Genomic DNA, 27,978 nt, shown 5'->3' on the forward strand with positions numbered 1-27,978 from the left:
CTGACTGGCTGGTTAGTCGGATGGCTCGGCCACGGCGTCTGACGGGCTTCCTCCCAGTCTCTACTCTTCCCTCTCCACGGCCTAGACTCGGCCCCACCATACTAGAACTAAACCCACATCCCCTTATTGGGAGCCAAGACCAATTAGCTGCATCCATGCTCACACTGCTGACTGTTCACTTTTCATACTTGCTTGTGTACATCCTAATGCTAACAAGAACAAGATGTTTTGTGATGGGAATTCTTATCAGTAGCTCGAGGATCGGCAGGATGCAGAGTTCACTGGTTCACAATGAAAGGGTTACATGCCATAGAAACATTTCCTCTTCTCAGCTTCTGAAGAAGCAGAGGGTGCATGAATGCGTGTTTTAAAAGACTTGGCTGTGTCCCATCGTGTTATTTTTACACCCTCCTGTTCGTGCCTTAATCACTTGGCCTGGGGGAAACCACTCCCTCACCGGATGAACTCTCATTGCCATTTGGAAGGGAAGGGTTTATCTCATTAAATATGATGGAGATGTATGTAAAATACACCCTGCGGATTCAGATTGTGGCCTGGGGGAAAACATCTACAGAGCAATGATTTTCTGGAATGACAAGCAGCAGTATTGTAAATAGCTCTGTCATCTCTGAATGTTTGGGTGATAGATAAAGAAACGTGAGGAGCACTGCCGACTGCATCTCTCCCATTGCTTAGCAGTTCAGGTATGCCTATAACGTACATATTGCATTGTAGTGCATCGTGTCTGCTTGGGTAATCTTGTGGAATGAATGCGCCTGCCTGGTCCATTGATGTTCTTGAGTGGCATACTGCAGTATGCCTCTCGACAAGGCCCAGCTCAAGCGGATCTCTGCAATCATGAACAACAGGTGGGCTTGGACAGCGTTCCCTCCACTGCAAACAATTTTGCTTTGAAACCCCTAAAGCCTGATCCAAGACAGGAAAAACTTCCCATTAGTGCTGCTTATTTTCTTTTCATGGACCACACACACAAGCACACACACACACCAAAACACACCAAAACATGCAAGCAAGGCGGCATTGCTTTGACTTTCATTCATTTCCTGGAGTCTTAACCAAATTTTAACAATAACCACAACATACCTAACCCCAACCCTCACCTGTAGCTAAATGGAATAGTTAAGCATCTTGGGAAATGCACTTATTTGTTTTCTGTCTGCAAGCTCTGGTGAAGAAGGTTGATACCATTCTCATGCCTGTCTGAAAAACATAAATCTGTAGCCAAAGGCTAGTTTGCCTAGCTTAGCACAAACACTGGAAACAGCTAGCCTGGTTCAGTCCAGAGGTTGGAAAATCCACCAAGTTCACGTCTTGTTTGTTTAATCTGCACAAAAACCCTTAAGGTTTACCTTGTGTTAACCATTCTTTTTGTTAAAGAGTCCCCATAAAGTCATTGTTTGAACTGATTTTTTCCCTACTGGATAATTAATACAACTAACAAAAGCACACATAGATGAACACATACAAAGGTCAGTCATACATAAAAGTACCTTAGTGCTATAGGTACACCCAGGTCCACTCCAGCTTTGTGTTTCTGCTGGGGGAAGAGTGAGCTACGGCCACAGCTACAACGGACTAAAAGTTGTAATCAGAGACCTGAGCCGTCCGCCCTGCACTGGGACTGGAGTGGTTTGAGAGTGGGCCAGACATTCCAGAAGTGATCGCCGCCCAGACACCCAGCAGCAGCCAGTCAGCAACAAATTCCAGAATAGCAGTGCTATTGCTAAAAATAGTCATCTGGACAGGAGAGGGATGGAGAGCTGGGTGTGTGTGGAGGGGGCCGCTGGATAGGAGGATGAATGATAGAGGAGTGGAAGCTGAGCAGGAAAGGAGGGTGGTTTATTCCATTCCATGTCCAGTCACAATGTTATCACAGCGGCACAGAGGAAAAGGAGTCCTGCAGGGATGTGAGTTGGGAACCCGTGTGAGTGCTTTCCGAGAGACGGCGAAAGAATGAAAGAGAACGTATAAAAATGTGCACATGCCAGAGTGCTCATGCATTTGCGTGTATGTGAATGTGCAAAAGCATGGAGAGCGGCCTCTCAGACTGTTATTTCTAAAACAATGTGTCAGCTAACCAAGGGAACACACACTCCACTGTACTCAGGACTTTCTTCAGGCCCGGCCCTCTGTTTATTTTTCCTGCAATGAACGGGCAGCTCGGTTTACAACAGCCACCCTAAACCTTCACTGTGGAACATCTTGCCTGCAACAGCAGCCAGACGTGCCAAGGCAGCACTAACTTCACCAAATCCTCTGCCGCTTTTTGCTCAGTTTGCAGAATATCCCCCCTCTTTCTTCATATGAAACCTTTTTTTTCTGGAGACAAAAGGAGTTGTAAACTGATTTGAAGCGCATGTAAATTCTTCAACTTTCATGTCCCAAATCCCTCTGCGTGTGACGGTTTTTATCCAATGCAGCTCAAGTGAGCTGCAAAGGGAGAGGCCTCTTTTCAAGTCTGCGCTTCAAGCTAAAGTAGAGAATAGCTTATATCCTCCAACATTATGCAGACTTCCATATCTGCAAGGCATAGAGTCGGGGTCACGCTAAAGGACCAGAAAGGGTACTTGGGGAGGGGTCTTGGGTGGTTTGGCATTTTTTGAATGTGAAGCTAGGGTATGCCGTCTCCATCAATAAACCCCCAGCCTCCACCTCCAGGGGCAAACAGGCTCACCTTCTGCAGATTTGGGGTGGGGGTGGGGGGGTGAAGGAGGGAATAGTTCAGAGGGTCTAGCAGCTGGACTTTATTTAAGGGTCAAAAAGTGAAAGAGAAATTGTTCTGAAGACATAAAAAAAATCCCTTTGAAACTCAGATCATATCAGTGTCAGGAGTTCAGCCATCAAAGTCTCAAAAGAATTTTTCATTTTTTCTCCATAGCGCCATCTGTATTGCCTTTTGCATATGACTGACAATTAATTACTGCACTTAAATTGTTGCATAATTGCTCTTTTATTGTTCACCCTCAGCTTGTGGTATTACATTGCCTTTGACTTAGACAAGTGGAATTTGCATTAAAACAAAAAGAGACCTGTGGTTGTTCCAAGGATAATTATCTTGCTCCTTTTGAGAAAACTTCCCAAAAGAAATAATGGCTTTAGACGATGATTGATGTAATTTTCTGTAGTTCAGTGTCAGTGTGACAAAAATGAATATTGATGTAGGAGGGATTTATAAATAGGAGGCTTAAATGCTGCTTTTATAGCTCAGACTAGCTTACAAAGGCCAATTTTAGACTTGGTATAACAGTTTCAATGTGTGATTGAGGAAACCTAAATCCTACTCTGCACCATACTTTAGAAGTATTTGATGGTGTCTTCCTCCAAGGCCTACAGCCTGTGTCTGGCCAGCACGAGCTGGGGGTGCTGTCCTACTCATCAGTACCAAAGCCCCAGAAGACTGCAGAGCTTCCAGCCACCCACCCACTCCCCCTTGCAAAATGTGGATCAAATTAACCCAGCAGCAGCAATGTTCTCCCTCGACAATCAATTGACTCTCCAAGTCCTAAAAACAGACACTCTTGTTTCTTCCCTGAGCCAGACATGAACTGTGTTCTCTGCTCCATGTTGTCTGCTGCTGTTTGTTTGACTCTGTCAGTTTTCTAATGACAAAAAAATTGCTTTTCTCCAGAGAACAGAGTAGACTGTTATAGTCTACTTTTTTAAGTAATTACCAGCAGGTGTGCTGGGTCCAAAAAAACAATACTATGCACTGAAGATGCAATATCAACACTTTTGTCACATAACTGCCCTGAGGATTTGTTTTATATTTGCTTTATTTCCAGCTGTAGTCAGGTGAGCCACTACTTACCTGTTGGTTTTGGCATGTATCGTCTCATTAGGGTCTGAAGTTGTCCATCATGTGTTTGGCAGTCCACTCTTGATTGGGATCGCCCAGCACTGTAGTTTCCTTTATTGGGACTGGCTGTCAATCAACCACCCTGAGCCTATTCCCAGAAAAACAGAGTCTGTCTATGTTCATGAGGATCCCAATGCGAACACAGATTCTTTTCTTCTGAGTATGAAAGCACTTGTATTCTTTAGATTTAAGATTTGGCTCCAAAAAGTTTGTAGTTTTGTCCTTCATGGAGTGACTGAGGTCAGTTGAATTCTGTTGGGTGCAATGGCCTTCAAAAGTGACCAGTATTCATGGTGGAAAAAGTATTACAACTTCCTCAGTGTCACAGTCACATGGCTGACATTTGTCCTATTGATTGGTTGCTAATCACCAAGGAGGCAGGTCTTATCCAATATGATTCTCTGAGAGGAAAAGAGAGGAAAGAATCAGAAGTGCAAGAAGGTTGTCTTGTTGTTATCAAGTATGTTGGTTCAGTTTGTTTAAATCATTATATTCTTTGCCAGAGAATGGCTAAATGTACTGAATCCCTTTCAGTCCTCACACATTAGAAGTAGGCATGTGCATTAGTTTGCATACATTTACCACCTGTCACTTGCTCTTCCATAGCTTCGTCCTGGATCAGTCACTGGCTGGCCTGATTTCCTGAATCTGGCTCGTTTGTTCGGCTAATTACTACATTTCACATCTGTACTGTAGTTTACTGGCCCACCACTCAATAAAAAACTTCCTTGATAAGCATAACAAAACCTCGAAAGGACCAATTCTCCTGTGCAATGTCAGAGCGGGAGTGGGAGAGCGCCTTTAATGTTTGCAAACCAGTGTGTGTGACCACTAATGAGCTTGACAGAGTTGTGTGTGAAGAATGAAATAAAAGTTGTGCCTTTAACCACATTTTGGCAGAAATATGATATTGTCTGGAACATACCGGGCATATGGATGGACAGTGGAGAAGTGGATAATTCTGCAGAAATGATTTGAAATCTTTCTGTGGATGTTTTGATTCGTGTTTCCACTGTAAAAACCGGTTACTATTGGAATTCATTGTAACCATGAATTCAAGCTGTCCAGAACCACTGTGATCTCTGAGGAACAATACTATTTCAAAGTCACCTCTCAAGCCCACAGGGAATGACTTTTTAATGCTTAAAAAATAGATGTTGGGTGGAGTATCACTTTTACATCCATCGGGTTAATTTAACTTTAACTGCAGCAGCTGAGGCTATGTGGAAAAACTGGCTAATTTCAGTGCCCATAACTGGATCTTTCTCACTGGTAGTCCTGTTTTGCACAGGCTGGCTAGACCATAAGGTTTTTACAGATCCTTTTAAACTGAGTCACAGTGACCTTTACTCTTTCCAGTGTGGCATTTTGACCCCAACTTTTTGCCCCCATGAATTACTGAAATTAATTATATCAGAGTAAAGAATGAAAACAGGACACCATTGCAATCTGGATCAGCACTTCTGGCCTCCTTTATGCATCCATGTAGGTTTTTGGGTCACACATTTTTAAAAACGGAAAGGAAATGAGAACATCTCTCCAATTACAGTTTGTTTTACAAGTGTCCTACTGTAAGAAGCAGTGGATAAAGTAGTAGTAGTTCTGTCCCAAGCTCTGGGACTGTTTGTTTATCCAATTCAACCACTGGATCAAACCAGAAATAACATCTCCAAATAATGGGTTCATAATGTGAGCATTTTCCAAGTTTTAAACGACCACTGGGAGTTATGATGGAAATAAATGAAAAGGAAAGTAGCTAGTAGTCTGTGAGAGACAGAAATCTTGACCTAGTGGCCTATTTTTTGTGTGGGATGGGGTGTTTGATGTGAATGTCATATACTTCAGTAGTGATTCCCCCTGAGACTCATTTATGCCTGTATTTACTAGAGTTTTTTCCTTGCCCACTTTAAGGGAATGTCCTATTTAAAGTTTAATGTTACTCAACTTACCTAAACTTATAAAGCTGTAGAGCAAAAGGCCAACACAAAACAACAAAACAAGCACATGTAACTTTCAAGATCCATTTATTTGAGTTGATACAGTACTACAGAGGCATTGCGTTGAGTAGAAATACACCCAAAATTGATGTATTAAGACATTTTACAAGATTTGTGGGACTCTTATTGATTTGTTAATATTAAAAATACACACTTGACCACTGCCTTCATGATGAGATGATACCACTCTATTTTGAAAGAACATACATGATATTTTTTGTGTGCAGTATGTTCTGAACACTACACACTGTTCAAAGCAGGCCAAAGCATGAACATGGAGCACTCTTGACAACAAATTAAATGGCTTGATCACCAATAAATACAAGTATAAAAACACATTGATAATAATTTTCATTATCAAAAAGAAAAAAAAATAAAGAAAAAAAAAGGTCATAAAAGATACCAAAGGCACACAACTTAATCCACCTTGGCAGTCCAGGATCACCAACAGACAAAAAAAAATTAAAAATAAAACCAAAAACTGTGGCAAAAGCCATCCATAGTAATGAGCCATAACGAAAATAATACTTAAATAACATAATAATACTAATTTATTATTATTGTCATAACAATATCCAGTCAAGTTTTCCTATGATTAGACTTTCTGCTAACTAACAGATATGCACCAGTTATTTCCAGTTTGGCAGAGTTAAAGTTTCATCATCAGATTCTTTCCATTGCTTTATTTCCTTTTTCTCCTGGTGTTATTCCAGCAGTTTGAACTTTTTGGATCTCCCATGCTTTAGTGGAGGTTGGAATTCAATTTTCATAGGGTCAGCTGTTAATACATTAGTACATATGCTTGCAGTTTGCCCTATTCCAATTCATATTTTAATTTGTAAAAGTTGTTTTTTTGCCATTGAGAGGTTGTTACTGGGCCTCTCTAACCTACAGGAGAACAGGGGAGGAAATTACACCAATTTCAGATCAGGTTTGTTTGTTTTTGGAGAGAAATTTGAATACTTCGAGGAAGGAAGTATTATCTGCCATAACATAAAGCAATATAAAGTTTCTTATATTTTGGAAAATCAAAAACAGAAGCATAATAAAACAAAATACTAACATAGTATAATTTTCTCACTGTAAATCCAGTTGACAATAAAATGCAATACAAAAGGCAATAAAATGCAATATAATACGCAACGGGTCTTTCATCTGAATCAATACCCAGGACCTTTCCTTCACACGAGCGGACCACTGAAAACATTCAACATGTGATCTTTTTCCTCGGGGGTCATCTACTGCATGGTTTTCCATCCACATCATTTGATATTTTGGATGATGTCAGTGACCGTTTCCCTACTTTTTCGCTGCTGTTGAAAAGTGTAACACACTCTTTAAGGCCATAAAGTCACACACTGACCCTCAAGACAAGCTGTATCAACAGCCTCCAGCATCACAAATAAAAAGCCCAAAAGAGGAAGAAAAAAAAAAAATAAAACAAACGTGAACTAAAGCCAGTGTGGGGATGATTTCATTCACCAATGGGGATTCCCACGTCAAAGAAAAATCTAAAGGGCTCTTATTATTCTGCAGCCTATCCATTGCAGCTTATCCATCCATGACTCATGTCAAAGCTTCATCACATCTTTGGTATAAAAGAAAAACTTTCCATCTACTCTTTCTACTCACTTTCTTTACTTTCACTAATCTACATTACAATTCCTTCCAAAAAAACTGAATCTAACTCCTTGACCTTTCCAGGTTTTTACAGGAAAGTCCTCTCTAACCTCAGCACTGTTACATGTATCACACTCTTCTTTTCACACTTTTCTTCTCCCTCTAGCTATAAATCTCTATGCGCTGCCTCTCTCTTACTCACAAATGAAAACAATAGCTGGCTAATTGTGCTCGGTTGGAATAATGAACTAGTGTACACAGCTGGAGGGTTCAGCGCGGACCGCAGATCCCACCTGTGCTGAGTCGGGCTGGGGCTGATAGGGATCTCTAGCACCAACACGTCTTCAGCCTTTGTCTGAGGAATTTGCTGTGTCATCAGCAGGCTAAAACAAACCCCCTTACTAAGCTCTTTTGAAGAGCTTTGGGTAAAATATTAACCAGTTTGACAATGGAAAACACCTTACTTGTCTTAGGTTTAAAAAAAACAAAAACAAAACAATCTCTCACCAAGGAGCTTATTTTATCAGGTAGCCCCGTAAATGTGAAACAACAAGGTTAAAAGAGCCAGGCACATTCCAGGACTGTGAGATGGTGTCTGCGCCATCTCCCTTCACTAAATGTCCCACTAGGTGAGTCCCTCCAGACTTCTGGTGCTGCCAGCAAATCTGTGTTCAACCAAGCCACCTAAACTGCTGACAAGCCAAACTGTGGGCTTAAACACTGACAAAGAACACAGAGGAGGTCTTTGCGAGGCTGCCTGTAGATGTTGGCATATCTGTATGTGATTCTGCTTGTGGAACGAATGGTGGGAGAAGATGGCCAGACTGTTTGATCTCAACTGTCTCAGGCTGACCTTTGAACCCCACAACAAGTAAAGCTAGTCAGCTGTGCTGCTAAAGGCCCTGGGTCTCTCCACATTCACATCAAATTTTTTTTTTTTTTTTTTTTTTAAAAGCACAACTGGTGACAGGTTGGCCTGGCTTTTCCCTCCACTTTAAGGAAATGACATACATAATTTTTTATTATGAATCAAAAAAGGCACTTCCTACATATTCCCTAGTATCATACACATATATAGGACATACGCTTTTATGAAGGTATAATTGCCTGCGTGTTTTACATGCGCAGACGTAGTTATATATGCTGAGTATATATATGTTTCTCATCACTGAGCAACATAATTATATATGTCAGTTCCACACAAAGAGTTGGAGACAAGGAGCTTTGGACTCTTCCAGTAACAGCCAGCGCCCACCAGTTTTGCACTTAAAACTAAAAGCTACGAAAAATATTAATAAATAATCAGCAATGTCAGTTATTTTTGGAACAAGACCCTGGTTTGTTTCTTTTTTTAAAGGAAGTAAAGATCACAAAAGCATGTGCTCTGTGTGAGTTTTAAGGTGCTTTTGTAAACTCAAACTCAAAATGGGTGGTGTACAAGGAGAGCCAACCAGTTTCTGGTTGCTGCGTTTGTGATTCTAACTTGCCTTCTTGCTGAATATGTAAACATGTTGAACACAGCAAAGTCTATGGGCGGGTCAAGAAAGCAGACTGGGTGGCATTCTCTCGTGCCAGCTCCTTCTTCTCTCCTGTTCACAAAACCCTAACTGAATTTCCTCTGGCCGGAGAAGTGCACCTAAGTGTGTACATCTGTGTGTGGAGGTGTGTGCGTAGATATATATTTATCATTTCCATCAAGATTTCAGTCCCGTTTGAAAAGCCACAACTTCCAAAAAGGTGTATCCCAGTAACACACTGGTCGTTAATGCCACCCATATACATCTGTGCACACACATACTCACACACAGTCAGGTTTAATTCCCTCTGCCTCTTCTCTCTCTGCCACCCATCTGTTAGGTGAGGTTGCTGCTGATGTCCAGAGCTTGCTGGTACACCTGAGTCATGTCCTCCAGGTCCCCCAGCAAGGAGAAGCTGCCATTGTCCCCCGGGGAGCCTTTCGTTTTGGGGCCGCGACTGAACTTGGGTCCCTGGAGCGGCGGGGCTGCCTGGAAGCCCTTGAAGTTGGCGAGCTGCAGCAGGTTTTCAGCAGAGACGCAGGCCCTGATGTTTGGGCGGAGGTGAGGGGTGGAGGGATGCCACTCGGCCCCGCTCAGGGAGCTGGGCGAGAGGGACAGGACCGAGCTGTCCTCCCCGACTATGCTGGAGGGCCGACTCTGACTGCGGGACAGACCAGAGTCAGTTGATGGAGGAGGCTCACCAAGAACCCCGGCCACTGCTGCTGCTGAGGGAGGCCCGCTGTAGGTGGAGTACTTGCCGTTTCGCTTCAAGATGCCTTTTCTTCCCATTGCTCTCTTGGGCGGGGAGGTGGCTAGTAGAGACATACTGGCACCACCTAAAAGCTCAGAGGACTCACTGCGTTCTGGGGAGGAGTAGTACCCTGATTCCCGCTGTTGATTGTTCTTCAAGATGCCTTTCTTGGGTAGAGAGGGCACCATCTTGGCTGGCGAGCCTCCTCCCAGAGTCGGCTCCTCTTCTTCTCGATCTGGACTTGAGGCCTCCTCTCCCCCTTCAGCTTGTTGAGGCAGTGCGGCCTGGCCCAATTCCACTTCTTCCAGACTTGCAGACTGCTGCTCCTCTGTGACCCTGGTCTTCAGGATCCCCTTGGGTCTCTTCAGACCTGGCTTGTCCTCCACTCCACAGTGGGTCTGTCCTGCCTCAAGATTTTCCTTCTTGGACTTTTTGGGCCTCTGGCGCAGCAGCTGGGGCATGGCTGCAGCTTTGGCTCCAGAACCACGTGGCTCAGTGCGGTTCTGCCAGTCGATGAAGCGGGCCAGCATAGGCGAGCCTCCGTGGTCACGTTGGGTCTCGCAGTCACACACACTGTTCTTCCAGCCCCAGTTTACCCACCAGTGATTGGCTATGTCCTCCACTGTGGCCCGGCGCTCAGGGTTCACCATCAACATCCAGCGGATCAGTCCACGGGCATCTAACAGGAAACAGAGCAGGACCCATCTATAAGCTGTCTCATACTACACACACCACTTCAAAATCCTGTGTATTTGATAACAGTGTACTGTATGCTATTACATAGTACCAAAATGAAAGGTGGGATGTGAGTAATTATTCATAATTATTCATAATTATTCAATTTAGAGGCTGTGGTGTTTTTACACCCTTACTAAAAGTATTAATCATTAAATGTTTTTCATAATTATTTTTCATTGCTCAGTGTAAACCACAACAATGCATCCTCAGTTTAGTATCACAACACATGACAGACTGAATGACTAAATTCACACCATCTGGGTGTCTCTGGCGGTTTAGCAACATTCAGAACTGAATAATAATAGCTTGAAAACAAAATTATTTTCCAATTGGTCTGTTCTTAATAGAAAATGATCTTTATATGTCGGTCCTGCATTCCACTTTATACTGTACAGTCTCCTAGTAATCTAGTGTTTTAGCAGTTAGACACATGATTAATCAAAAAAGAATTAACGTGTGTTTAAAAGAAAAGTAGTAGGTTTTTAGCTTTGCTGATATTAGAGTTTCTTTATACTGTCTGGACAGAAAGGGCATTGAGTATTTTATGTACTGGATTGTGCAGATTCTACTATATGTGCACGAGCACTCTGATCCATATTCCATTCAACAGTTTATGGACCAACAACTCAAAGGCTTTCGAGTATTTTCTGGAATTCCAGCTGAAGTAGATTTGCCAAGTATAGTTTATGATATTGTTTTATAAAGGGCAGGTGTGTTTTCATATCATGGAAAAAACCCTGGGAGAAATGCAAACAGAGGCAAAAGTTTGTGCAGTACCTGAGGACTGAGTGGGCTCTTTGTACTCGCCGTTGCTAATCTGGCGAATGAGGTTCTTGTGGTCTCCCCCATCGAATGGCATGGTCCCGTAGACCAGGGTATACAACAGTACCCCCAGAGCCCAGCTGTCCACCTGGTGAAAAAGAAAACCTGGTTACAAGCTTGTTCATTCAGTCATATGCGCACACACTGCCTGATTCATGACATGTATAAACTATGGGCAGCAAGCCAGTAATACAGAAAGTTGAGGTTGAGGTGTATTAGATCTGGAGTTACGTAATGAAAATACAGTCTTCCCAGGCTTATTTTGATTTGTGATTAATTACATTAAAATGAATGATGAATGTTGTGAAATGACCTCAGCTCTACTCAACATCAGAGCAGAGTTATGAGTTATGTTCTTGACTTTACTTTGACATTAATAAGCACTCCAGTCACTTTGTCTCACTAACATCACGCAAGACAATCTCTGTTTAAGGGCCTTTGATGCTGCGGTGCTTCTCCAGGGTCTTTCATAGAAATAATGACAAATGTCAGTGCTCTGGTGGGAGATGGCTTGCTTCCACAAAGATAACCCCCCCCCCAATTCTCTCCTGCTCTGTCAGGCAGAAGCAAGCACTTTCCGACCACCAACCTAATGCAATGTGGCTTTCTAAGTAGGCAGTTACATAAGACCTTGTGTCTGGGGCATGAGTGGTGGGAGTGGAAGGGGGTAATGAGTCCAGCAGAGATGGCAGAGTCGTGATACCCTGAACCTCTGAAGACTCACTGGAGATACACCGCCATTCACTGATCACCAGATGACCTGTCTCAGTGTGTGTGTGAGAGAGTGTGTGGCAGAGAGGGAAATGTGTGTGTGTTGACTGTGGTTAGGGGAGGATGAGAAGCCATAAGGAATGTGCTTCTGATGGCGGTGGCTGAAGCTTTGAGACACACTAGGAAGAGGAAATCAGATAGGACCAGTTAAGGAGCTGGTGTACTTCCTCTAACTCTCATCAAACCCACATCAAGAATGTTTCACTCTCCTGTTGCCATTGGTCCATTCCCGAGGGCGAGACAGGGCACGCACTATTGTTGTGTTCTATTTTCGTTGCCTGTGTTTGCTGTAATTTGTGGCCTCACCCCAACTGGGGTTCTGTAATTTCGATTGCAATCGGACTGCTGTAGTTTTTAGCACTCTCGAGTAAATTATAGTGAATTACGCTAAATTGAACGGTTGGACTTGAATATCTAAAAATGCAACTTTTTTCCCCCTCCACTGCTTTGTTTTATGAAACTGATGCAATTTCAGCGACAACGCCCTTTGGAATGACTCTGGAATTGCCAGATAAGTGGCTTTGGGGAGACATTTTCACTCTTTCTTTCACCAAAACTATTCAACTTTGACCATGAGCGCCTTTTTGAGGCTGTGGAACTCATTTCTATCCCATTAAGCTGAAAAGACAGCAAGCAAAAATTATCCTCCAGTTGTTCACTTCAAAGGAACCAGACACTGTATGAAGGGGAGGACTGGGGAGGGATGCAGACAGTATCTGAGCTGACCCACTGTGGAGTTGCAAGAGAGACCTCCCCTTGACTGGAAACTAACAGTAATCCCATCAAAGAAGCAGAAAATAAAGCCTACGCACCATTTTGTGTACGGCCTATGTGATGATGATAATCACAAGTGAGATAACAATGGTGAAAGTTATATAAAGTGAGAGATACAGGGGGTTTACATCAAATTCAAGTAGCGATGATGATGAAAATCATGTTGTAGAAATTAAGTTCACACACAGACAGCTGGGGTTTTGGTCACGGTCATTGTTTGGTTCAGTGGGCCTCACCTCTGGGCCACGGTATGGTCTCCCATTGACAATCTCTGGTGAGGCGTAGAGTGGGCTGCCACAGAAGGTTTGCAGCAGCTTGTCCTTGTGGTAGAGGTTTGACAACCCGAAGTCAGCAATCTGTGGAAACAGGGGTTACGTGTGAGTTTTACACTAGCCACAAGACTGTTAATCCCTCATACAAAGATCATTCGAGGTAAGGTATTATAGTCCAATAGGTAACGCATCACAGATCAAGGGGTAAGCTCACCTTAATATTACAGTTTTCATCCAGTAGCACATTTTCCAGTTTCAGATCCCTGTGCACCACTCCATTCTGGAAGACAAAGAGAAAAACACAGTAATGATTGATGTATCTATCAATGTATTATTCATGAGAGATGGATCCAAGTATTAAACAGTCCTTTGTAGTAATAGATGATTTACTCTGACAAAGCTAGCTTGCGGTTCTCGGGGGAAATCAAGGCAGCCTGTTGGTCTAGTTCTCTTTAATTGGTCTTGTCCCTTCTGGGGTCTTTATGCTGACATCTGCTGTGATTTTCTTTTTTTAAATCGACTCACATGTGTCACATAAACATGAGCCTGTAATTACCACCCCTATGAATGATGTTCTCACAACATCTTTGGATTAAAAAACAACTATGGTGTTAATGCCTGGGGTTTTTTTTAAAAAAAACCCAGGCATGTGGTATGCAGACAGACAGAACCCAGCTCAGATGTGGAGGAGTGACTTCACCTCCCCACACACACACACACACACACACACACACCACCACCACCACCACCACCACCAGGGTTGCGCTCCGCATGGCATCTCCCATTGGTTATTGCCTGGCAGAGAGCTCATGTTCACATGACCCTGATTGGTGGATACAATGAAGAAATGGTTGCTTGCTTGTTGTGTCAGTGACTCACACCACCCCACCCGGCGGGAGGTTGTGCATGGTAGTGATGATTCATCATTCATGGCTGTCTGGGACTCTCCTATCTGAGGAGCATGACTTAATCTCTATCTCCAGCTGGGAAGAGTATGACAAGAGGGGAGCCCATCCAAACAAGCCCTGGGACCTTGGGGTTTTGATGGGAGTTAGTGAGGTGTGGAACAGGGGTTGACATGGGTGTGGCTGGAGCTAAATCTCTGGGGAAAAGCCTCAGGGGTATCTTGGGACATCCATCAGTGTGTCAACAGATGAGGCCAGAATTAAGACTTGTTTGGCGCACTGTGGTGCACATCAGAGCCTGAATTAAACTGGCCTGCGTTCCATCTTCACTCAGAAACAGATGACTCCCTAACACTGGTGTGCCAAGAAAAGCATACTGTGTAGGCCTTGCAGATTAACTGGCTATATGGCTGACTGTGGAGGTGCATGGTTAATGTTACAATAAGCCTGGAAAACAAAGTCTGGATGTGAGCGAGAGAGGCAAAGAGAGATTTAAAGTGACCAGAAAATGAATGTGCATGTTTTTCGCTATGTATAGTATGGTATGGGTTTTCTCACCTTGTGGCAGTGGTGCACGGCGGAGACTATCTGTCTGAAGAAGTGTCGCGTCTCTCGCTCGCTCAGGCGCCGGCGCTCGCTGATGTAGTCATACAGCTCGCCCTTGCTGGCGTACTCCATCACAATCACAATCTTGTCCTTGTTCTCAAACACTGAGAAATGATAAGAAAACAATTGGAGTCCATTAATATTTACTTTCAGGAAAATACATCTGTATTACCAGCAGGAGAGGTGGGAGGACTACTTTTAAAGTCATTCGAGGTTCATTCTGTCATGTTAAAATCACGAATGGACATTGTTATGTAAAATACAAAGTAAAGCAGTTCATCCCCCTTTAGTTTTGGAACAGGAATCCAAATTCCAGAGGAGCACATTACATCTCTACACTTCTCCCAGGGTTACATCACCCAAACCCCACCTCATGTGTCTGGCTCCTTCGCAACATTGCTGGGAGGGGCTGTTAACTCAATCAAGCCCACTCCTCAGAGACCAGAGCGAGTGGAGACCAGTGAACACAATGATAACACAGGAACCAGGACTAGGAGAGAAAGAGTTAGCGTCACCGAGGAGCCACCACAGCGTCAAGAGAAGCCCTCAACACATCCCATTTTAACTTCGCATCATGTCACCACATTTCACAACACGACTCCCACATTCCTAACCGCCATACTGAATGTCCGCCTGATGGGAAACTTATCGCATAAATTACAACAACAGTTTATTGTGGCAGTTTACAGTGGAACTTCCCCTTTTGGCAGCAGGACTGGGCTGATTATTAATCAGGAAGAACAACCCATTACTTATTAGTAATACTTGACTCAACACAGCTAACAACATCTTCATGTTATTTTAAGATTACTTAAAATAACATGAAGATGTCTCATGTATATCTGTGGGCGAATGATAACAGAAACCAAGTCATTTTCTTGTCCATCTTGTTCTTCCATCTTGATCATGTTTGCTCATTAAAGTAGTGACAATACATTGCATCTACTGTGAAAAGTAGGTGCTCTTTTTTAAAAATTCAAGCTAGCTTTCACGCCTGACAGACATTGACTTTACATGTTCAAAACAAATCAATAATAAATAAGGATAAGATAATTTACAACAACATGATTGATATATATTTTTGTGTCTAACAGTATCACTTGAGTTAAAATGGTGACTTGTTACACATCTGGTGACTGGGGAAAGCAATGTTATTACAGTTTTATTACTGTACCGAATTACTGTCCAAGTGCAGCTCACCAAACATATCATTCTGTGTCAGTATTTAGCCTTCTGGTGTATAATTTCAGCTTGGCAACTTACTTCTCTCCCAGCGCCTTGGCATGAAGGGAATGAAAATGGTTAGGCAGAGAGAGAAGGAGAGAGAAAAAGACCAAGGGAATACTGAGGAGATGACAACAACACAGTCAGCCATGTTGCTCCGCATTGTGTGGGTTGATTTTCCCACACAGCAGGGTCACCGGGGGTGAGGGCCTCTGCTTTCTGCACCCTTGAGTGAGCACCTTCATAGTTTGTCACACCACTTTCTTCACCACCCCACCTCCTCCTCCCTCTTACCAGGGTCCTTTTAAAGATATAATCCTCTACAAAAACACACAGTTGCTGAGTGATGGTAATGCTCCCTGATTGTGACTGTCTGGCTGCTTGGGGAAGTAACAGACAGGATGTAAGCCAAGCACCTGGGAGAGCAGCCTTGATCCAGCTCCTGATTGGTGGACAGAGTGGTGACCTGGGGTGACATTCGCAGTGATCTGTGGTGAGGTTGTGCTTGGAGAGCCAACTCTCAGCTTGCCCTCCCATTTACCTCTGACCCCTGGTGTTGAAGTAATTACCTGGCTTACATAACTTGGGTTTGTTACAGCCCGTTGGGTACACTAGCCACCACTACAGCCTTGCTGTCACTCACTGGGCTTTGTTCACAGGTCAGGCCCTCACATCTAACTAATTAGCACCTATTGTCCTATTGACTGCAGTGATGATAGACTGCTGTTACAAGTGTATAAGTGTGATACAGAAGAGTCTTGGAATACCACCGACACAGACAATAAACAGACAAACATTTATACCTATATACTTTTTGGGTTTTATGTATTTCAATGCTTAAGTAATATTTCCCCCCCAGAACTAATCTTATTCACATGACTTAAGGTTCCATAACAAAAGATCTTGAGACCTTTAGGTACTATCTAAGTGTATGTCACCTTTAGAGAATGAAGTATAATAAATGCAATAAAAGCTGTGGCTTTTCAATCACAGAAGGCTGAATGTACTAATGTAATATGTCCTCCCCCTTTCCCTTTTTACTCCTAAAGGAATAGTTCACCTCTTTGGTAAACACACTATGTTTATTAATTAAGAATTAGATGAAAAGATTAGTAACAGTCTGATATCTGTTTAGTAAATATGAAGATACAGCCAGCAACCAGTTAGCTTATCTTAGCATAAAGTCTGGATACAGAGGAACAGCTAGCCTGGTTCTTTCCCAAAGTAACTAAATCTTACAGTGCCATTAAAGCTCACTTATTATGTTATATATTGTTTGTTTAATCTGTACAAAAAATAAAGAAAAACAATAAAAACAAGTTCTGGTATTGCAGTGTCATGTATCAGACTCCAAAAAATGGTTCAGCTGAGCTAATCAGCTGCTCTTGTCATATTTACTGTGAAGATAAGAGAGTGGTATCAGTCTTGTCATTAAACTCTCAAAAAAGACGTCAAACTATCCCTTTAGCTTGTCTCTGCCTTGTCAGGCTTAGTTCTACTAAATCATCCATCTCTACAAACATGGGCATGCTAGTAACATTTTACTGGGATGTATCAATTTGTGCACTCACAGCATTCTTCGGGGTTGACTATTTCTTTTAAAAGGGGAGCACTAGAGTACATAGTTATGCCTGAGGAGCGAAGAGCAAAATCCGCTTTTAAATGCCCCTCACAGCATGCTGATGGATGCAGAATGTGAGGGAGTGGTAAAAATCAATCTTCACACACACATCTGGTTCAGCTTTGCTTCACACAAGGCAGTTAGCAGGGGCTGTTGAAGAGGGTGTTGCCGGATACACAAATCTCTGGGCCTCCTATATGTCTCTAAAGTGAGGCTGGGTGGAGGCCAGGCCACAACAGTAAACGCTGGGTTTGAGGAGAAACACCAAAGAGTGAGAGCAATGAGTCTGGTTGAGTATGTTGGCGGAGTATGCTGCCTTATAAAGGGAAGGCAGCACACATAGGAACACCATACAGGCTCCTCAGAGTTTATAAAACTGAGTGTTCTTTTAATCATTCTCCCTACAAAAACGCATTAAACCCGGCTGCACTTCAGCCCTCCAGCTGACTACTGGCACGTTCCCATGACAAATAGCGATGTTTGTCACATATTCACATTGCTGATAACGACCTGGGGACTTTGAAACTGAACAAAGGACAGTGGGTAAGCCTGTTTGGGCAGTGGCACACAACCGGTTGCCATTGTGCTGGGGCAGCTATCCTGAAAAGGGCATAGAAAGTGTTGCTTTGTTGACATAGGCATAAAAATAGTCACAAGTCACAAATCATATGAAAACCAACTCACACTACAGCGCCTTGTGACTTTAATTGCCTGCACATAGGCCCAGACTACATTATGAGACATGATTAATTGCAAGCGATATGTTGAAAGAGTACAGTGGGAATTGTTCAGCCTTTACGCTCACCATTAATTCTAATCTATGTTTTCTTCCAGTAAGGTTAAGGTCATTCAAAAGGGCTCATATTAAAAAAAAAGTCCCAAAGAGTGAATATATGTGCTGTTTAAGCCTGGCTTTGATATTTAGAGAGTTGCTTCCTGGGGTAGATATATGTTGACGTTGCTCCAGGGAGAGCTTAAGGCCTTTCCTCCCTCCGCATAGCACTGGACCAAAGTCAGATAGGGTGCAGGCCTGGGTGACTGGGGTCAATCCAGTGTCTCCCTTGCTATATACACACATACACACACACACACACACACACACAGACTCGCACATATTCAGACACACACACATGCACAAGTACAGTCTGGTTCCCAGCTGCAGTTGTCTCTAAGTATCAGCAGATGTCTGGCCCTGAGATCAAGACCAGAGAAGACAAGGGATGAGACCTCTTAGATGTGGGAGAGGCAATCCCTTAGAATACCACCCCTCTTATACACACAAACTTTCAACACACACGTGCGCACACACACACATGCATTCAAAGCCATCCAGACTTTTACTGGCCCAGGCGGCCAGACAGAGGAGAGAAGATGAATAACATCCCAGAGCTGTAGTCCAGGTCTTATTATGACATCTGCATGTCATAACATGACAATCCTGCAGCTTAGCCACGAGTGCTGAATGAGCTGTGGGAGGAGGTGAATTTTGGACATGTGTGTTTTTGTTTATGCGTGTTCCAGTTAAACAAATGTGTGTGATTTGTCATGTGTGTGCGCGTGTAATGACAGACACGCAGGAGAACCCTCACCTTCATATATAGAGATGATGTGTGGGTGGCGGAGGGATGACATGATCTCAATCTCTCGGCGAATGTGAACCATGTCCTGCTCATCCTTGATCTTCTCCTTCCGAATGGACTTGATAGCCACCTGGAAACATAAGGAGACACTTTGATTAGATTTCAAAGTATTTGATAGCTTAGGTGTATCATGTGTAACAGCTTAAAACACATTTTCCTTGTTTCACTTATACTGGTTACATAAACATAAGGAAGTTAAATGAAAAAAAAAAAAACAGTTCATTTCCCGTTCATTATCTTATCAGTGAACTTTAAAATGTACATACTGCACACCATGTGATGTCTGTCTGTGACAGTACAGACATGTGGGCCAGCTCAGTATGTAGCCTATTGCTTTGTCCCTTTCTCTAATAAACTCTGTGTACTCATTTACCTCCCCTCTCAGGGGTCCTATAGGGCTTGTGTAGCAACCTTTGACCTTATCACTAAGCCCTGCTGACATAACAGCCTGATGAGTCAAGCAAGTAGAGGTATCATCTTAGTCTCACACTATGTAATTTACTCAGCCTCCTTTCTGTATGAAGCAAAATAAAGGAGAGAAAAACAGCCTGACACACTGTGCTGTAATGGAGGCCTGCTTTGTAGTTTTTCAGGGCAAGAGCCTACATTTAACCAGGCATTAGTCAGTGTTTGGGCTGGGACCTATGATCCGAGCCCCCAGCCCTCCTCTAACAGAGAGATCAGGAGGCAGATGTACATGGTGAAACATGGGGGTTTTCTTAGCAACGGTCTTCCTGGGTGCAGCTGAAGTTAGAAAACAAGATTCTGCATGTACCTGTTCAAATGTCAGCATGTTGAACAGGTAAAATGTTTACCAGTGTCAAGTGTCAAGTGTGAACCATGATGTCATGATGTGTTGATGTCATGAAAAAGAGGAAAGCGATGTGTTAAATGTTTGTGATGTCTGGAGGAAGACAGGGAGGCCTCGAGGTCAGAGTGCTCCTCCATAAATCAGATATCAGCCTGTGTTTCCTCCACTGTCAAAAAGTCCTTCAGAGAACATTAAATCACTAACTGCTCTCTTATTTTTAGTCATTCTGATTAAGAACAGCTAATGGCCTACTTTTCAAATAGAAATCTGGCCTGCTGGGAGTTTTATGGAGAAATGAGGAGAGTGAGCAGGGGTTGAGGAAATGATTCAGTCTGCTTGCCTTGCCAACGGTTGGTCTGCTACAGGAGATTCAACAAATACACTTGATTTGACAATCTTTCACTGCCATGGCAATGCCACCAGGGTAAGAATCAACCGCAACTGGATGCATTCAAACCTCTAGCCTATGCACTCCTTAAATGAGAGGTTAGCGGCCTTCTCCAAATAAACCTTTCGGGAGTACACAGTCTAGCACATGTCACTATAATTGTAGCCTAAACATTCTGGATTGAATCCTGGGTTTGCTTTGATCCGGGCTGTATAGAGTCTGTTCGGTCTAAATTCTGTTAGTTTAAACTTTTGTCCTCTCCTAGCTAAGCTGTGTTTTCTGAGGAGCCCAGCTTTATTCCATGCAGCAGAAACCACAGGCAGTAGCGAGTGCCAAGCTAATTACCGTGTACATCAATAAAAATAACCCCAAACCGGAATAGCTCCCTTCCACAGTGTGGCTTGATTACATAGAATTTAAAGAAATGATACCATAATAAACAAGCCAGGGTCCAGGGGGGTCCACTTGCTGTGTTCATAATTGGTAAAAATTGTTTGTGTCTTAACACTGATGTTTTCCCCAAAATGTGAGTAACATTTTTGGTGTTTAGCAGTGAGGTAGAATGAAAGTCATCCTGGATTTAATGTAGGAATTCATTAATTTTGGACAACAATTGAGAAATGACCTAGAAAGGTTTCACACAAATGGGAAGTGAAATGTTTCTGTATGACTGCTGGCTAAAGCCAAAATTGGTCTTTTCTCCAGAAAGGGTAGTAATCAATCTTTAACAGCCATGATCCTAATTCCACACTGTATGCTAACTCATTGACTGAGCCAGCTCTCCCACATTGGGCTTGAGACAAAGCCAGGTATCTCTTGTGTATCTCCTCATGTTCCCCTGCCCTGACCCTGATGTGGATCATTAAACAGGACTGCAGATCAGCCACTTGCCAGCTGGCCCGGGCTGGCTGACACAGCTACGCTTGTCCTTAAGTGGATCCCTATTACTGTCACTCACGGTAAACAGGCACTGCACTGCTGCCCACGCCGGCCCCTGCCAGGTATGGGGGGCCGGCCTCGTTTGCTCCCCCCACCCCCCTCCACCCACGTTCGCAACAGAGCTTGTTTGAAGTGAAAGTCCATGTTTCGCTTCAGTGGAGCCTGACATCTTCCTGCACTTTCTCAGGCCATTAAAATAGATGAAGTATTCATCACAAGCTCGCCCGTCCCTGCGTTTTCTAAAGATCATGATCATCTGTTGTGTTGACTGTGTGTGTGTGCCTGAGTCAGAGTTAAGGGGGGGGGGACTTTTCCAGAGAACTATATTCTCAAACACAGCCAGGAATCATAATACCTCATCAACAGCACCACAAATAGCAGAGGAATGTCAATGTTTTTGCCTCTCGCGTACCTCTCCAGTGAATCCATTGTTGAGGAGTGATGTAATCTGGTTCTTTAAGCTCATATTAATATGACTCTCTAACCCCTTTAAATGAGGCCGTCCCTCTCTTGTTATGGTGTTGGGCTTCCCTCCTCTGTGTGCGAACTGCCCACCCCCTCCTGTCTGTGATGGATCCCCCATACAGGATATTAACCTTCCCCTCCAATTTCATTTCCTGCTGTGGATGGCCTTTCATGTGTCACTGCCCATTTTAGGCCTGCCTGTCACCACAACCTTTTCACTATAGTCATCTAGATGGCAATTAACACATTAAGACACACACAGTCTCTTTCTGTCTCTCTCACAAGTATACAAACACATCTTCTGGAGGCATGCACAAACACATGGGTCCGAGCACGTGTCACATATCCCCACTGTGATCTCTATGATCAATTGCACTTCATGTGATGTTAGGGTTTCCACTGGGCTGCCAAGCAGTGCAACATATGGCTTTGCAGATTAAAGCAGACAGTCACTCAGTTCCACTTTCACTGACACACTGAATGTGCCCACATCTAATCAATCTTCCTCAAGTGCCTTCAGTTTATTCTACATGTGCGCACAAAATTCCCTCAGTCTACGTCCTCACCGAGCTACAGCATCCCTGCTCCTCTCATTTGGTTTGTGGAACGAACCAGGAAATGGTACAGGGAGCTGAGTTGATTGCATAACAGCCTCACCATGCTGTCGCATCTGCCATATGGACACAAGGGACTTCCTCTGGGTCAGGGGTCAAGTAAACTCTAGCAATGCAGTGCCAGACACACGTGGCCTGTGAGGTGACTGGCAGTCATGCTCTGTTGGTACTCTGTATGCGGAGGCGCTGCTCCTCCAAGGACTTCCCTAAGATATACAAACTCCCACATAAAACACTGTGATCTAAGGAAGTCCTATACTTTACTGACCTCTCATTCTAAATCTGAATGCTATGCTCAGAGAAGTACTGCAGACAATAGGAGAATGGACACTTTGACTTGTCCAGCCCACATACATTGTGCAATTATACAATGATAGTGAAAGTAAAACGCTTCACATTAGAGTTGCTGCCATGGCAGTAATGAATAGAAAAACATACTGAAGAAAGGACAAGGTGCCAAGTGGGACAGGCCAAGAGAGAGCAAGCACTACTGGAGGGTTTATGGTCCCCCTATCAAGCATGTGTTTGCCAAGGAGCAATGAAACCACTAGGGGACATTGTTGACCTATACTAAGTCCCCATCACCCCGCCCCCACCCCTGGCATTCCCTGCACATGGAAAGTTCTTCATGTCCTGCCAGGTTGGGCACAGGGGGTCAAATTTTGCCACACGTGGAAAAATTTTGGAGTGATGTGCAGATCTACGAGGACATAACAGCAGATGGTGGGTTTACTGTGGCAAAGTCAGCCAATAACTTTTTTCATAAAGAAACAGAAAGTGGTTGGATGACCCATGCTCACACACTCACTCCCACACAGTCAAACACAACAGAACCGAAAGGACAAACTCTAGATCTAAAACACTTAAATAAATACTGAACAAAAAATATGTGAGTGGGCCCCTAGTAGTATCTCTGGGGGACTGTTAGCTGTTTTTCATGACGCTCACTGGGGTCACTGAAGTCGCATCAGTCAGTCAGTAGCCGGATTTGCACTCCAGCATCCGGTCGTGTGGCCCCGCTTAGGACGAGGCGTGCGCAGCCACAACTCCCTGGCCCCATGGGCCTTTTTGAGCACGGGGGGGAATTCCCAGCGGGGGCAGGACGTGCACACGCCTCTGAGAGCAACAAAGCGCTTATTTTGGGACCAGTGTTGTTTGCACTGGCAACTTAAAGGGCCCTTGCAAAAGCATGCATACATTAGAAGCGCCAGGACCCACTAAAAGCATCGTGACAGATGTTTACAGCTGCTTAGAGCGTCTCTTAGGTGGCTCACCTCTCTGCCAGAGTGCCGCTCGATGGCCTTCTTGACTTTGCCGTAGGTGCCTCTTCCCAGCGTCTCCAGTAGCTCGTAGCGGTGTTTCAGGTTATGCTTGTGATGGTGCTTCTTGACGCCCGAGTTTCTTCGTCCATCACTGCTTGCCGGGATCTCTTCGGGAGAGCTGCCGGCAGGTAGTGGTGGAGATGGAGGTGGACGGGAGAGGTCACCCCCCGCCGGTTTGCCCGCTGAGGTTTGGCCTTTCTGAGCCTCGGGACGCGTTGCCCCCCGGTGGGGCGATAAATAAGCGGTTTCCATCTCACTAGGGAGGTGTTTTAACAACCTTCCCACTGTTAAATATTTCAAACTATACCTACTTAAAACAAATTGATAATATAATACTTATAGGCCTAATAATAGTAATAATAAATAAATAAATTACAAGGAATAACGCGTAGCTTGCTAGTCATATTATAACGTGGAAACTAACATTTCCAGATTGTCTTGGTTGATCAATTGGCTTTGATCAAAGTGAACAAAAGATTTCTCCTCCTACCTATTCATGTTTTTATCGCTATATAATCAATCTACTAATGGATTAAACACAAAAAGTCTAAAAGGACATTATCGGTCTATAATAACCTGATACATAGTCCTGTATCACTGGATTAAAAATAATTCTAGAGGCAATATTGTAATAAAAATATGTATTCAGGTTTCGACAGCAGGCTGCATGCCGGAAGCTGAATACGCTTTCGATTTAAAAATGATATACTGGCTATAATGTATGTGCAAGCTCTATTCCAATAAAAGAAAAATGCCTAAATAAATTGGTCTGATATCCTCACTCCTCAACTGACTGGCATGATCTGGCTGTGGTTAATTCTGGCTCGTTCACATTATCTGTCATCCTAAACGCTGCCAACATCACCGACTCACATCTAAAAGGCGAGAAAGCTGCGACGAAACCGGCGTTTTGGATGAAGATGACCCTCATTTTGTCCACGGCCCAGGTAAATATCTCCTCATTCATCTGGACTCTGTCTATTGTGCGACTGCATGCTCCGTGCCGTGGTCGACGGTGGTAGAGGTGCGCTGTGATCGTACACTATCTCAAGCTGAGACGTTTTGGATATTGCCATGGTCGTTTTGCAGCTCCCCTTCCCTCTTCTTCTTCTTCGTCTTCTTTCTCCTTCTTCTTCGTGTGTCCTTCTTGTTTCTCCCCTTTCTCTCTCTATCCTAAACGTGAGAGGCTGTGAATAAGGAATGCGAGGGGATCCGAGATCGGAGGCGGGGTTTACGCAGACCTCCTCTTTTCCCTGTCTTCTCTCTTCCCTTCCCTCTTTGTGCTGTCTTCCCCTCTCTCATCTCTGATACAGTACGACTGCCGCTGAATTCAGGGGCGTAGCCAGGAATCATGTGCGCAAGAGGTGACCCCCCCCCTTCAATGTCTTATCCCCATCTCTCTGAAGAACTCTATTTTGAACCTCCAAGAGGCACATGCATATCCTTAAAGGAATAGTCTAACATTTAAAGCCCCTTTCACACAGCCTGTTCAAGCTGGCTGGTAAAGATGCATAATTATTCCTCTTTGCTGTTCTGTAAAAGGTACAAGCATGGAATGGGTGGCATTGTTATTCCACCTCTGAGCTGGCAGTGAAGGTAGACCCAGAACTGAATCGACGTCTGCGTAAAAGGGAGAGCCTCCAAGGTGGTACAGGCCTCGAACAACTCAGCTTGTGTGTTACACGTCACGCCTCTGATACCAGAACCGACATGTTATCTAAAAGCATACACTGGGGCTGCATTATGCCAGCTTTGTTTGTTTCAGTGTAAACAAGCAAAGGCAATGCAATCAAGGGTCTTCTTAAAACCAATTTAGCGCAATCTCTGTTTAGAAGGGGCTTTAGAAAATACACTTAGAGATGAGATCAATACCACTGAATATTAAGCTACAGCTGTGGGCCAATTAGCTTAGAGTGGAAACAGGAGGAGACAGCAACCCTCCCTGTGACAGAAGGTAACAACATCAGCCTACCAGCACCTCTAAAGCTCACTAATTAACACATTATAGATTGTTTGCTGTTTAGTGTGTATTACAACTAAAGTGTAAAAAAGATGTCCCTGACTATTTCTTGGGCCTGGGCTCTTGTCATCATGGTGAGGTGGCCAGGCAACCAGAAATTTATTGCATTTTCCAAAATGTCAAAGCACTACTTAAATACATTACAGGTGTTTAGTAGATGTCATCTGCACTGATAGACAAAAAAATACCAACACTACTTGCTCAGTCCCAAATATGTAGACACAAATCCACCACAGATGGTTTGCTATAGGTAAAGGTGGTTATCTGTTATCTCTGGTATTCAGTGCTCCACATAAAATACAATGATACATCATAACAGAGAATTGAAAATAAAAAACAATAGTGGGATGCTTACAGCATCGATAAAGAGTTTTGAACATAATAAATCCCTTATATAATGATATACTTAACATATAGTTATGTAACACAAAATGAAACAACTTATGTTTGGTGCATGTCCATGGTTTTAATATTTTTATTATCAAAATAGCAGAAGGACTGTGCGACCCTTGTGGAGGTACAGTGTGTGCTCTCTGAATGGTCTAGTTGAGTATATAGGATTTCACAATTATCATGATAGCACTAACTGGATTGTTACAGGCACAGTTACAGCAAACTGATCTTCAGAAAAAAAAAACCTCCTCACTCCTCACCTCCTGTCTCAAGCTGTCTCACAGCTGCCGTGTTATAGTTTCAAGAAAGTTTATCTGCAGTTCTGTCAGTTTCAACTGAAGAAAAATCAAAGCACTGTGAAACAAAGGTATAGAATACGTCAAAATATACATTATATAAGGCATTTGGGATATGTAATATTAGATAGTACAACGTTGTGCATTCATTCCAATATGATGAATACCAGACACCAAAAAAACATTGGCTCTGTTTGCTATTGCAATGTTCCTACACTTCCCCTGTGTTTTATATACATCCATCATGCCAAATGAATTCCTATTTGCATCTGGTTTCCATACTGAAAGGGAAAGGAGATGAATCTCAGAAGGGATTACCTAATGAATTCAACTTTTTCATGTGGCCTACACTATTCGTATATATGTGTATAAATAAGTGTGTGTTACCTGAACACACACAATGTGTTTGACGGCTCATTAACCAAAGAAAAATGTCCAGTTTAGAGAAAACATTCTGATAGAGTAATATACTTTTACTTTATATAAAAATGCTGGACTGATATGATTTTGCGGGGGAAAACAGGAATAAAGGTTAAATAGAGTAAATATGTAGAGATGTTTTGGCTGCTCAGAACATTTTTAATAGATGTTGTCAACTTGCAAATGTATGTTTATTAAATCAGTTTAGTATGATTGACATTTTTAAGTTGACGTGTTTATTCTTAGTCATATAGGCAGGGAGCCACTTCTTCTTTAAATACCTAAGTACACCCTGAGGAAACAACCTGTTGCAGCCAAACTCCTGTCTAACAGTCAGATTCTTAACTTACTGAAGCTTGTGTATTTTAGCTGCTAATTACAAATGGGAAGTTTAGGCCTCTGTCAAACGCTATCTGATTATGCCGGGAACCTGTTTTTCCCTATGGTCCTCACAATAGCTGGCTTAATTTCTGAACATTCATGGCATTTGTTGCCATTAAACAGGGTAAGCAGAGAGTCCAGTTATAGCAACACAGACTGTGAGATTAGTATCTGATCTGATTCCTCCCTTGGCCTCATTTGCACTCTGTAGCAAAAACTGTAGTTGTCAAGTGTACAGAAAGTGTCACTACTGCCCTCTTGTGGTGAAAGTAGGGTCATTTCAATGTCAGCAGGGACACAGAATTTACACAACCAAATGGTTTTAGTCCTGGCAGTGACTAACAAAACATTATCAGCCTCCTCAGATATATGACAAGATCAAAAATGGGTTTGACTGTAAACTGTTTTCATGCAGCACTGTAACAGCTAAAAATACAAATATGCCACATGCCCACGAAACAATTCTGGACAGCACCTGTGGAAAATGTTTAAATGGTTCTTATATAAACCCTCAATGTTAATGTCCTATCACTTGCCACAGTCTCTTAAGGCACACAATTTTAAACCAACTACATAAAAAGGCCTTTTAGCAACAGCTGTAAATCAACATAATGGCTCTACCATATAGTCCATATCACAGTTTTTGCATGTTTTACTACTTTTTGCATGTCCATTAACTACAAATCATAAATGTCTCTCTTGACTGCTGAGCACTTTCCAAAGTAATTAAATACTGTGGAATTTAGGTCTTTTAAAGCGGCAGTGTGGCAGTGTGAAGTCAACTTGTTGCAAAA

At 43.2% G+C, this 27,978-nt stretch overlaps 1 protein-coding gene across 1 annotated transcript; it reads right to left on the minus strand.

Annotated features, from left to right (window-relative positions):
• Nucleotides 1-5,884: 5,884 nt before the first annotated feature.
• Nucleotides 5,885-24,987, minus strand: nuak1b (NUAK family, SNF1-like kinase, 1b). Its single transcript, XM_018684608.2, has 7 exons — nucleotides 23,627-24,987; nucleotides 19,085-19,205; nucleotides 14,603-14,754; nucleotides 13,354-13,419; nucleotides 13,104-13,223; nucleotides 11,278-11,410; nucleotides 5,885-10,441 (listed from the first exon to the last, which is right to left on the minus strand). Exons 1-7 carry the CDS (start codon nucleotides 23,924-23,926, stop codon nucleotides 9,348-9,350), a joined length of 1,986 nt encoding a protein of 661 aa, XP_018540124.1. The 5' UTR covers nucleotides 23,927-24,987; the 3' UTR covers nucleotides 5,885-9,347.
• Nucleotides 24,988-27,978: the final 2,991 nt, after the last annotated feature.

The sequence above is a fragment of the Lates calcarifer genome, linkage group LG10, assembly GCF_001640805.2.
Source record: "Lates calcarifer isolate ASB-BC8 linkage group LG10, TLL_Latcal_v3, whole genome shotgun sequence".
Classification (NCBI taxonomy): Eukaryota; Metazoa; Chordata; class Actinopteri; family Centropomidae; genus Lates; species Lates calcarifer.